The sequence below is a fragment of the Leucopleurus acutus genome (assembly GCF_964270905.1).
Source record: "Leucopleurus acutus genome assembly, chromosome: 6".
Lineage (NCBI taxonomy): Eukaryota > Metazoa > Chordata > Mammalia > Artiodactyla > Delphinidae > Leucopleurus > Leucopleurus acutus.
Window position 1 is genome coordinate 40,237,400 of NC_139149.1, and position 13,515 is coordinate 40,250,914.

Below are 13,515 nucleotides of genomic sequence, written 5' to 3' on the forward strand. Positions count from 1 at the left end.
GATTTGGAGCTGGGGGGCCTTGGTAGAATAATTATTTTGACTGCTGGTACGTTTTAAAACTACTGTTAAATGAACTTCAAAGGGTTTCTCAGAGGAGTATACATACGCCTCCAGCATGAAATCTTGTATATAAAATGTGATCTCGGTCTTAAGTCTTGTATAAAACTTTCATCTGTGATTTATATTTATGGAGAATGTCGTAAAGATTTGTGGGATAAAATCACATTGTATTGGTTCCTGAATTTTTCCCCAGAATTTGGTACAGATCTTCATGATATTTTACTTCTACTTAGAAACAGCTTAGAAGGTACTTACACATATACTTCACCTATGTTTACCTCAGTGTTTTTCATCCCATTTTAATATTATAAAATAAAGTCTTTAGCACAAGGCAAATGCAATTGTTTGCATAGAATTAAAAAAAATCAAACCAAATCAAAATTCTTGAAAAATATTCTATTTGTTGTATAGAGAAGAAAATCCACAAGGAAACAGAAGGAGCTGTACCTCACTGGCAATTTCTCTGGAGGCTTTGGCATGCTTGATTTCAATGGCATCTGCTCTCAAGTCATAGCCTTTCTGCTTGGCCTCATCCCAGTCTTTCTGGTAGAGTTTCTATTGAGGGAAAACACAGGTTTGCTTACAAGAATTGAAAATCAGTAGACATATTCAAAGGAGTCATGATATGAATCACAAAGCACAATGTAAATGAAGGCGGCATAAGAAAAAACAGTCGCTTCTGAGTCCTTCTTTTGGTTATTGCCTATTTACTTTGTGGAGTGCAGGGTACTTGTGACTACAATTTTAAAGCTAAACATCTAAATCTACTAGTATTTGAATTATTTGCATTCACCACAATATAGTACAATGTGAAAATATCCCATTATACAGTAATGGGAACTAAGAATCAACTGTGAACCTAGAGAACCTTCATCAAGTTACCATATAAGACTTGATAAGATTTTTTCCCAATGTTGCCCTTTGACTTTTCAAAGGTCCCTGCTAAAGGGATGTGACATAGACATCATACCTATCCTACACTTTGCATATAATTAAAAGTTTGACTTTTCTTATGGCCTTGAAATGTCAAACAAGAAAGTTCTGGATCAACCAAGAACCTATCAAGACAACAGAGACTGTTATCTCTTATACTTACTTGTGTAAGAGGCACTTTACTAGGGATTTCATTCCTCTCAATTAATATACAATGAAACTGAGCTGTGGACGTTGGATATAGGACAATGATTTCAAGGTTGAAAGAAGGACACCAGTGAGATTCAGGTATCCCACCTCTTGCAGTGCAGGGGCCCAGATATGTATCGAACTAATGTTTGAAAGAGAATTTCCATTCATACTGCATTGGGAATGGTAGCCAAAGAGGAAGTATCTAGCATCCAAAGCTGTCAACATTTCTAAGGCAGGTAATTTGTCCATTATAACACACCCCATAAGCTGACAGATATTGTCCCATAAAGACATTTACACTTCATATTTATGCCTCTTACATTGCTGATGTGCATGGCATTGATTTGGGCTTGCAGTATGACTGGCATGTCGGAAGGAATGCTTATGTTGCTTTTATCTTTATTCCAGGCTTCTTGATATAGTTTCTGTGGAGAGAAGGAAAATATTATTTTAATACAGCAATAGAGATGGATATCTGAACATTAAGCCTTAGCAACTATTTAACCTGGGAAAATGTTGTTATAGGTTTGCAGTGGTTAGTTTTTTGTGTCAGCTTGGCTAGGTCAGCGTACCCAGGTATTTGGTCAAACATTATTCTACATGTTTCTGTGAAGGTATTTTTTTAGATCAGATTAACATTTATACCAGTAGACTTTGGGTAAAGCAGATTACCCTCTGTGATGTGGGGGCTTGTTCAGTCAGATGAAGGCCTTAAGAGAAAAAAGACTGACCACCCCTGAGCGAGAGTAATTCTGCCAGCAGACTACCTTGGGCTTGAACTGCAACTCCTGCCTGGGTCTTGAGGCTGCTGGCCTACCCTGCAAACTTTGGACTTGCCAGCCTCTACAATCATGTGAGTCAATTCCATGAAATAAATCTCTCTCTCATACCTCTTATTAGCTCTGTTTCTCTGGAGAACCCTGACTAATACAGTGTTCTACCATTTAATGTGTAGCATTATGCCACAGGTTTTGTAATAAGTATTTGCTTTCCTGAGTTGTAATGGAGTGACATTTTTCATTTTAGTGCTTCCAGGTCTGTGTGTGAGGTAGGGGAAAGGCGCCTTGGCATTTGTCAGAGCTCTACTTAGCATGTGCCTTCACTAAACTAAACTAAGAGATTCTTAGAGTTGCTCCAAGCACTTTAAGTCTTTGAAGAGAAACAATCTACTTTCTGTTTCATCCACAGATGCTCCGTTTGGGTGGCATCTTCTGAGAAGAGAGTCCTGCCAAAGGAGAGCCTGGCGGTAGGATGGTTCTTACCTCACTCATTTGCAGAGAATTGGCTTTTGCCAGGACAACCTCTGGCGTGTCGACAATGGAAGTGAATTTCAAGGCTTCTGGGCGTGTCCTGTAGAGTCTTTCATTCAGCAGGTCTTGAGCACCCTTCACCCTGGTCATTTCTACTGAGCCTTCTGGCATCCAGCCAATGCCACGCAGCCAATCCAGGTCTGCTTTGTACACATTCTACAGAGATATTAGATAGAAACATTGTTCCAAGTGCTAGACATAGCATCCCTTAATTGGAAAGTAAGTTCACGGGGTTGAGGGGTTGATAAGCACAGGAGATGGTGGTTCCAAAAAAGTAGGACCTGAGATTTTACATGAATCAGGGGTTTCAATATCCATGACAGAGTAATTTGTAAAAGCATAATTTTTTATGCTAGCCATGAATAAGGATAAAATGGTAATAATGCTAAATTTCATGGTAATTATTTGATATTTCAAAGAAATTATATAACTGGAAAACAATTTAAAGATATTGTGCCAAATCTCATTTCATTTTCATCCTGTAATAGGATGAAACTCTGTTTAGTGTTTTGGATATAGTACAAGAGTGGCAGTTATTTTTTAAATGTTCAGATAATTTATGCTTATTTGAAATATATTTTCATTGCCAGACAGTACAAAGGACATGAAAAAAGTAGTCTGGAATCTAGGCCAGGGAGGACATGACCTAAGTAGGGTTCTTCATCTATGTTCTTTGATTCCCATAACATAACTCCTAAATATGGGTTTTGTTTTAACAATGTGAATGGCTCCCCCTGAGGTTGTGCAGTGAGCAACCCATGGGTCTGTCCACAGAGGCACTGTCTGTACAATTAACAAATCTATGTCCTCCCATTCCTCCTTTCCCAAAGATCACGTTACGTACATCACTCTGTAGTTCATAGGCCTTCCTTGCTTGGATAATGTCGTTTTGATCAGGTAAGCACGTCCAGTGATGCAGGTAATTTCGATAATCAACGTTACTGACCAGAATCTGACATTTCTTGGCCAGCAAGATGCCTAACATGTCCACTGGGCTACTGAACTTGGTCTTCCACTTCTGGAATTCCTTCTTATACTCTCTTTCACTTTGAATCTTCCCTGCATGTATGGCACACATAATCTTGGGGTCATCTTCAATGCTCTGGGCTCCAATGTGGTGGCCTTTCTGTTTCTCATATGCTTCTTTGTATTTGTACTAAAACATAAGAAACATATGTTTAAAAGCCCAGTTTTAAAACCATATGCATGCTGACAATTAGACAACATGAAAACCCACAAGCAAATGGATAAGAATTTCATATTTTGAATATTTTGACATCTCTGAACAATTTTAAACTGTTTTATGCTGTCATAAACGTAACAGTAGTGTAATCATATATCTTCACTGCTGAAAACTTTTTCTGCAACAACTCTAACTACAATTTCAAAATGCGTTTTTCTTCTCTGAGACAACAAAGGGAAAGGTCTTGGAAGGTAAGAAGCATAACTGGAGGGGTATATGAGGAAGCAGTTACAAACTGTGGACCACCAGCTGCACTGTGGTTGTTCAGCAAGGTGAGACCAAGGGGGTTAGACAGAGAGCACTTACGTCACTGGCAATGTCTCTCGAGGCCTTGGCACTCTTGATGGGAATAGCATCAGCTCTCAGATCATAGTCCTTCATCTTTGATTCATCCCATCCCTTGGTGTAAAGTTTCTAGGTGGAGGATAATACACAACAGAAAACAAAAAGAGTTATAGAAAGTTAACAGGCCACTTCCAGTAAGGAAGGTGGTAAGATGGGAAAAGTATTTTAATTACTCCTAGACTAAAGGCTGACTTAACAATCAGGAAATCTCTTACTTGGCTTATATTGGCAGAATTGCTCTTGGCCAGCTTGATTTCTGGGGTGTCCGGCATCACGTGGATGGAGGTTTTGTCAGTATCCCAGGCTTCTGTATATAAATGCTATGGGGGAGGTGAGGTAAAACCCTTTGTTAAAGCCAATACATTGCAGTTATTATAAAATTTAACTCATTTAACTGTAAAATAGCCTTTGAAAACTTATGTGGAGGTGAGGGAAGCAAAAGGGTATGGGGAGAGTAAATCATGGCAATATTTAAAGACATATGATCGTTTCATGGCCAATGTAAAGCAACATCATGATCTCAATTATTGATTCTTTTCATCCAGTGACTCTCAAGCTTACTCACAGAACCTTCAAGGATGGAGCTTGGCTATAGAGCTATGATACAGTAGAAATCCCTAGACTTCAGAATCAATCCCAAGGTCAAACCCAACTCCCCGATGTCCAAGTTGTGTGATCTTGAGAAAGGTACATAGCCTCACATGCCTCATTTTTTGGAGGGGGATAATCATATCTTTCTCATTAAGTATTTTTTTAAACTTTATACTTACCTCTTTTTTTTTTAAGTTGGGGTGAAATTGGTGTATTACTTTATTGAGTATTTTTTCGAGATTAACTGTAACATATGTAAAGTGCTTGAGTCATAGTAGGCACTCAACAAATTTTATGTTTCCTATTGTTATTATCACTGTGACTGCTGTTGATGAGTGTGGTACAGAATAGAGTTTCTGGAGTTTTAATACCCCAGACGTTGGAGTTTGCCATCTGAGAGTCAATTTCATATTCTGCACTGAGCCCTCATTCTCACTACCCAGATATTTGGAAGACATTCAGGCAGGTGTGGGAGAATTCAGAAAAGTTCAATTCAATCTCAGCTGTGCATATTAAGGGCCTACCTGTTGGATAAAGAAATTAGCCGAGTATAAATAAACAGTTTGCCAGCACTCTGGAGGGAAAAAGTGATCATCGATTTTGTACAATAAAAATGAAAGCAGTAATAACATCTCACTTTCCAAAGTGGGATTTCTACCACCTATGGGTTTGGAAGCAAGTAATTTGAGTTGTGCACTGGCACTGCTATGCACACTGTGTTTCCAAGACTTCTGAACAAAATGCAAAACGACTGTATATTTTTTTTACAGGATGGATAAAGAGATGCTGATGCCTTGAGTCTGCTCTGCCAAGCAGAATGTGCAGAGAAAAGTAGTGCATTTGTGGATGTCTCTGGGTCACTGCTCAGAAGAGTGTATGCCTTACTGCAGAGAAATTGTCCTAGGCTGTACTTCCTCACCCACCCAGAGAACGAGGGGACACAGGGTTGAGAGAAGCATGCAGGTCCAACTAGGATTCAAGCACATGCTCTGTTGAAGGCCTGCGTGAGAATTAGGCCCATCACCTCTCCTTTCTCTGGAAATCCTCTAGGACATTTCTCACTTTATAAGCCCAGTCTGTGGAAGGTATGACACAAGCAACTGGCAAAAGCTGGAGACTCACCTTGCTCATGGTCAGGGCATTATTCTTTGCCAGGACAATCTCTGGGGTGTCTGTAATGCATGTGAACTTGAGCTGGTCTGCAGGCTGGCGGTACTTCCTGTCACTCAGGATTTCTCCTGCTCTCTTCACATTCTCGACCTCCACAGAGCCAATGGGCACCCACCCAATGCCTCTCAGCCACTCAAGATCAGCCTTGTAAATAGCCTGAAAATGAAACAATGTCAAATATGTGCAGAAATTACCTCCACAGCCTGATGTCTAATCTTGATTTAGCATGGTGTATACAGATGGTGTATAATTCTGCATCTTGTGTAAATTTCGGGGAAGACACAGGACTGCCTTACTTTGGTGTAGAATGGCTAGTCCAGCACTTTGTCTCTGAAGGTAGTCAATGTTTGCTGTTTTAAAGACCTATGAAATCTCTAATAATATGTGATTTCATCACTGAAAAACCATTTTAAGGAAATTCCTGCCTGCCTCCTGATACAAAGTGTTTATTCTCTGATTTGATTGCCTATACCTCTTTGAATGGGAATAATTCTCTGTTAGAGTATAGTTTGTTCCTATCTCGTTGGGCAGGGGCCTTCACAGTCATTGTGCACCAAAAGAAAGGATGAACACTTCCACATGCTGAATCCACGTGTTTTCTCGGGACAACAAAAAGGGATCTTTTTTCAGATGATTCTATACTCATGTTTCTAAGCCAAAGAGTATATATATTTTTACTCTTACTTATCCTCAGTCCCTCTTCTTGTGTTGTAGTTCAAGTAAAAAAAACCCGATATTTTATCCTGCTTTCATGTTTCTTCTTTGAACTTAAATAAATTGGCTGAAGGAGAATTTTTCTCAAAAGTAAGAGTAACAATTCTTTTTGTTTTTATGGCTTTTTGGGAAACTTTCTTACAATGCCACCACTATTATCATTCTTCCAAAAGTGACTACTTGTCAGAGCCTGATCAAAAAACAAGGAGCTACTATACCAGTAAGGTAGTATTTGAGTCCCAAGGACAATCTACTGGCTGACAACAAAAATACTTAACATATTTCTAGGGAGACACTGTTTTCAGCTTCTTAGAAAAATTGTCTTGATATATATAACTCATTCTTATATTTCCTTCCACAAGCTATAATAGATATTTTCTATAAGTTGTCAGAAAAATGATAATGCAATAAATTCATTTGGAAAATCCGGTTGCATTAAATCAGGATTTCTTAACCTGGCATCAATAAACTTAGATAGAAAAAAACATCTTTATTTTCATTAACCTCTAACTGAAACATAGCATTTCTTTTAGCTATAACTATAGGCAACAGATTATGGTAGTATTAACACTACATGGAATTTTATCAGCAATAGAAGTCATAAATATTTTCATATTTTATTACAGTTGTTGCATACATCTTGCATATTTATGTTCATCACTTCTTTGAAATTAAGCTAGTTTTACACCCACTGCTAGATCTTTTTATTTAATGTGTTAATAAAAAGCATATATATTACCACACTGTTGGGGGGAATGTAAATTGGTGCAGCCACTGTGGAAAACAGTATGAAGGTTTCTCAAAAAACTAAAAATATATTGGGTTGTTTGTTTTTTTAATATTGAGCTGCATGAGCTGTTTATATATTTTGGAGATTACTCCTTTGTCCATTGATTCGTTTGCAAATGCTTTCTCCCATTCTGAGGGTTGTCTTCTCGTCTTGTTTATGGTTTCCCTTGCTGTGCAAAAGCTTTGAAGTTTCATTAGGTCCCATTTGTTTATTTTTGTTTTTATTTCCATTACTCTAGGAGGTGGATCAAAAAGGATCTTGCTATGATTTATGTCAAAGAGTGTTCTTCCTATGTTTCCCACTAAGAGTTTTATAGTGTCTGGTCTTACATTTAGGTCTCTAATCCATTTTGAGTTTATTTTTGTGTATGGTGTTAGGGAGTGTTCTAATTTCATTCTTTTACATGTAGCTGTCCAGTTTTCCCAGCACCACTTATTGAAGAGACTGTCTTTTCTCCATTGTATATCCTTGCCTCCTTTGTCACAGATTAGTTGACCACAGGTATGTGGGTTTATCTCTGGGCTTTCTATCTTGTTCCATTGATCTATGTTTCTGTTTTTGTGCCAGTACCATATTGTGTTGATTACTGTAGCTTTGTAGTATAGTCTGAAGTCAGGGAGTCTGATTCCTCCAGCTCCATTTTTTTCCCGCAAGACTGCTTTGGCTATTTGGGTTCTTTTGTGTCTCCATACAAAAATGGGCAGACCTAAATAGACATTTCTCTAAAGAAGACATACAGATGGCCAAGAAGCACATGAAAAGCTGCTCAACATCACTAATTATTAGAGAAATGCAAATCAAAACTACAATGAGGTACCACCTCACACCAGTTAGAATGGGCATCATCAGAAAACCTACAAACAACAAATGCTGGAGAGAGTGTAGAGAAAAGGGAACCCTCTTGCACTGTTGGTGGGAATGTAAATTGATACAGCCACTATGGAGAACAGTATGGAGGTTGCTTAAAAAACTAAAAATAGAACTACCATATGACCCAGCAATCCCACTACTGGGCATATACACTGAGAAAACCATAATTCAAAAAGACACATGCACCCCAATGTTCATTGCAGCACTATTTACAATAGCCAGGTCATGGAAGCAACCTAAATGCCCATCGACAAACGAATGGATAAAGAAGATGTGGTACATATATACAATGGAATATTACTCAGCCATAAAAAGGAACGAAACTGGGTCATTTGTTGAGACGTGGATGGATCTAGAGACTGTCATACAGAGTGAAGTAAGTCAGAAAGAGAAAAACAAATATCATATATTAATGCATATATGTGGAACCTAGAAAAATGGTACAGATGAACTGGTTTGCAGGGCAGAAATTGAGACACAGATGTAGAGAACAAACGTATGGACACCAATGGGAGAAAGTGGTGGGGGGTGGGGGGGGTGATGAATTGGGCGATTGGGATTGACATGTACACACTGATGTGTATAAAATGGATGACTAATAAGAACCTGTTGTATAAAAAAAAATAAAATTAAACAAAAAACCTAAAAATAGGAGTACCATATGACTCAGTAATTCCAATTCTGGGTATACATCTGAAAAAACCAAAAACACAAATTTGAAAAGATACATGTACCCCAATGTTCATATCAGTATTATTATAATTGCCAAGATATACAGAAGCAACCTAAGTGTCCATCGAGAGATGAATGGATAAAGATGACGTTTATATATATACATAACAGAATACTACTCAGCCATAAAAAAGAATGAAATTTTGCCATTTGCAACAATAGGGATGGACTTGGAGGTATTATGCTAACTGAAATAAGATAGACAGGGAAAGGCAAATACTGTATGATATTACTTACATGTGGAATCTAAAAAAACAATAAACTAGTGAATATAACAAAAAAGAAGGAGACTCCCAGATATAGAGAACTAGTGGTTACCAGCGGGGAGAGGGAAGGGGGGAGGGGAAAGATAGGAGGAGGGGATTAAGAGGTACAAACGATTATGTATAAAATTAGCTACAAGGGTATATTGTACAATGCAGGGAATAAAGCCAATATTTTATAATAACTATACGTGGAGTATAACCTTTAAAAATTGTGAATCACTATATTGTGCACCTGTGACATAATATTGTACATCAACTACACTTCAATAAAAAAGTGTCACGTATTTAGTTTAATTTTTTTCTCCTGATAATCTAATTTTATTTATTTTAAATTTATTTTTAATTTTTTATTATTTTTTATTGAAGTATAGTTGATTTACAATATTGTGTTAGTTTCAGGTATACAGCAGTGATTCAGTTATATATAATTCAGTTATATATATATATATTCTTTTTCAGATTCTTTTCCATTATAGGTTATTACAAGATATGAATATAGTTCCCTGTGCTATACAGTAGGTCCTTGCTGTTTATCTATTTTATGTACAGTAGTGTGTATCTGTTAGTTCCAAACTCCTAATTTATCCCTCCCCTTGCTTAGTATAATATTTTGATAACCATATTTCGATGTAATCGGTTTCTTTTGAAACCAGTGTGTGTGTGTGTGTGTGTAATTTTATGCATCTCATGACGCTGTCCTGAGAAGTTATCCATAGGTTTCACCAGACTGGCAAAAGATTCCACAGCACAAAAGTTAGAACCCCTTCTTGAGACCTTGCTAAAGAATATTAAACCCACTTACATCACTCTGAAGGTCATAGGCCTTCCGAGCCTGAATGATGTCATTCTGATCAGGCAGACAGGTCCATTCATGAAGGGGTTTCTTGTAGTCTACGTCGCTTACAAGGATCTGGGACTTCTTGGCCAGCACCACTCCCAGCATGTCCACTGGGCTACTGAACTTGGTCTTCCACTTCTCAAAGTCCTTCTTGTACTGCCGGTCACTCTGGATCTTGGCCATGTGGATGAACCACATCATCTTGGTGTCATCCTTAACATTTTGGACCCCAATGTGGTGGCCAAGCTGTTTGCGGTAGCCTTCCTTGTACTTGTACTGAAAAAAGAATAGAGATATAAGTCTCATGATAAGGACATCTTATTTATATCACATTTCATAGTTTCATAGACACATTATTTCTTTTGATTTTCCCCACCACTAGTGTTAGGGAGAAAGTTTAATATTATCAACTCCATTTTATAAAATAGAAACCTGAAGCCTCCAGGAGTTAAGTGATTTGTTCAAGGTCACATCACAAGCAGGTAGCAGGGCTGAGACTAGAATGGAGAGCTTCTGACTCCTCATATTTTCCCCTTCCACTAAACTCTACTGCCTAGTTTACATTTGCTTAACAAGTAAAGATAAAACATCTTGTACAATTTAAAAGAGCATCTACTTAATTTAAAGACATGACTGTTTTTTCTAAAAATGTTTTGATATGATGAATATTTCCCTTGTAATCAGAATTTATAGTGAATTCCGTGGTCAAGGATACAGGCTACATTTAGAAAGTTTCACCAGGAAATACCTCCCTTATTTGCCTGTCAACGTCATTGAACTTTCAACCATGAGAGAGTAATACCTTGGGTTAACACTCTATCTACTTTTAAAATTCAAGAATAATACTTTATGGTCCATTTTACCATGAGATGGTCACAGTGTGGGCTTCTCTAGGTTAACAGCCAGAAAAAGTTTTTATAATGGAAGGAATGAAGCATATGTCTAAGGTCTGGGACACTTCCAGAAGAAAGAAAGTCTGGATTTGGGTCTTAAGGAGCCCTGGTACAGAATGAGGGTACTGGACACCCTCAGGAGATGTTTCTCATGACACAGGAAGGACTAGAGAGGAGAGGAAAGTGGGTGCTGAGTAAAAGCTTTGCTTACTTCTCAACTTGTTCTTGTGTCCAGTTATGGGCATCTTGGTAGGAGAACTTCACTAAAGGTCAACAAAGGATTAAACAAAACTCTAAAATGTATGCATAATTAACATCTTCCCTTAATGCCAGAGTAAACGGATAGAAGTAGTAGGAAAGAGTTCACATTTATGTTGGCTGATTTACATGTGCTACCAACGTCTTTAACAACAATGTTTTTTACAAACGTCTGGGTTATCAGCTGCTCAACTTCTGAGGCTCAAAAATATGAACCCAGGGCTTCCCTGGTGGCGCAGTGGTTGAGAGTCTGCCTGCCGATGCAGGGGACACGGGTTTGTGCCCTGGTCCAGGAAGATCCCACATGCCGCGGAGCGGCTGGGCCCATGAGCCATGGCCGCTGAGCCTGCGTCCGGAGCCTGTGCTCCGCAACGGGAAAGGCCACAACAGTGAGAGGCCCACGTACCGCAAAAAAAAAAAAAATTAAAAAAAAATTAAAAAATAAAATATGAGCCCATTTTTGGTGTTCATAAGACACTTATTTTTAAAGAACATAACTCCATCTTTGACAGATTAGCAGGTATACTGGATACAGTATCTTTTGTTTTCTTTGTTTTCACTTGCCACTTTGTACGTGGGGGAGTCGTTAAAGGAAATTGAGACCTGCAGGCTAAATTTCTGGCAAGAAAAGCTGTAAAAGCTGCCATTTGTTAACATCTTTGAGTAAGAAATGCCTCTTCCAAAAACATCAACTTACATCACTAGCAATATTTCTTGATGCCTTGGCTGCTTGGATTGGAATGGCATCTACGCGCAAGTCATAGCCTTCCTTCTTTGACTCTTCCAAAGCAAGTTTATAAAGTTTCTGCAGAAAAAAGAATTGATCAATCGTTACTCCTTTCATAAAAAATGAAACTATTTATTACTAAGCTTTCTCTGTCCTCATTTAAACTACACAGAATTAAGTATTAGTATGAGTTTGTAGAAAACTTTCATAGGTGCTCAAGGATTTTAAGGCACATGGTTTAAACTTTGATGTTTTATTGATTAGTAAATCTAAAAAGTTTTTTGGGGAAATCAGCATCAGGTTGCTAAAATTTTGTTTTGCCAAGCAAGCAAAACTGTAAAAAACAAAAACAAAAACCCGGCTATTTATTGTCATGATCTTAATATAAAAGGAAGGCCATTTTTATGCCAAAGAAGGAGAAGGAATAAATACAGTATTTTTAAATTGAATATATTTGGATTTGTGAACAACTCAATGCGTTGTCCTTATTTTCTCCCATTTTACCATGGATTATCATCACAGACCTTGATTGATCTGGGTAGACTAGGGTTTCAGAATCCTCACTCTGATGAAAATGTTGGTCCTGAAGGAGATGGCTAGGAAAATGCTTGCAAATAACATTAAATGGTAACCAGAACACAATGAAGTGGCAAAAGAATACACAGTACGGTAACTCACTGTTTTAACCTAGTGACTGCCTGCTAAATAGTTGTTGAATAAAATAATGACTTGATAAGCACACTGACCTGTAGGGGAAGGCTTTAAGAGTATATTCCCTATTGGGATACTTCCCCAAAATCATTTCATTCTCTGGTATCATCTTCATAAAAGGCTAGTCTACTTTGTGGACCTACCACATAGACCAAAATTGAATCAAGGGAAAACTCTCTCTTGAATCAAGGGAGAACTATCTCTTTTATTGACAGTGTTGTTCTGGAGAATGTACAATAAATTAGTCAAAAGGTTTTACTAAGGATATTATTACAATAGTTCATTTTTGCCTTTCTCTTCATGGTATGATCAGTAGTTTACTCACATTACTGTAGTTTATTCGGTTGAGTTTGGCTAGCATGATTTCTGGTGTATCAGGCATGACATGGATTGTTTTCTTGTCATTGTCCCAGGCTTCAGTATATAAGTGCTATGAAAAAAAAATGAGAAAAATTATTTTGGAGTTCACAGACAGTTTTTCTTTTGATTATGTGCCAGTCACCTCTCTTCTGTACAAAGTAGAAATAAAATTACTAAAGTTGCATAAATTCCTACCTTTCATGTAGATAAATTACTATTTCCAAGAGTATTTAGCTCACTTTTTCATTGACTCAGAGTTTTTACTGTTTCTTATTAAAATTTTTTAACAGTTCTGAAAAGTATAATTGAGTTGCAGAATTTAATATCTATAATTGTGAAATAATTACAGCACATGGTATTTTTAACATCAGTTTACTATTCTGAAGTATTACTAAGTAACTATGGTGTTATAATGGGAAAATCATTTTAAAAGGTATTGTAAATCCTATAGGAATCTTTAAAATGTAGTAACATGTCAGAATTTTTACTTCATTCTATGGTAAATTCCTATA

At 37.5% G+C, this 13,515-nt stretch overlaps 1 protein-coding gene across 1 annotated transcript in view; it reads right to left on the reverse strand.

The window, feature by feature from the left end:
• Positions 1 to 13,515, reverse strand: part of NEB (nebulin) — a 225,892-nt gene that overhangs the window by 88,401 nt on the left and 123,976 nt on the right. Inside the window, exons 75-84 of the mRNA XM_082841069.1 lie at positions 12,969 to 13,073; positions 11,903 to 12,010; positions 10,019 to 10,330; positions 5,797 to 6,000; positions 4,299 to 4,403; positions 4,045 to 4,152; positions 3,340 to 3,651; positions 2,448 to 2,651; positions 1,506 to 1,610; positions 508 to 615 (exon numbers count right to left, since the gene is read on the reverse strand). Coding sequence (XP_082697195.1) covers positions 508 to 615; positions 1,506 to 1,610; positions 2,448 to 2,651; positions 3,340 to 3,651; positions 4,045 to 4,152; positions 4,299 to 4,403; positions 5,797 to 6,000; positions 10,019 to 10,330; positions 11,903 to 12,010; positions 12,969 to 13,073 — 1,671 coding nt within the window. The remainder of the gene's footprint in view (positions 1 to 507; positions 616 to 1,505; positions 1,611 to 2,447; positions 2,652 to 3,339; positions 3,652 to 4,044; positions 4,153 to 4,298; positions 4,404 to 5,796; positions 6,001 to 10,018; positions 10,331 to 11,902; positions 12,011 to 12,968; positions 13,074 to 13,515) is intronic.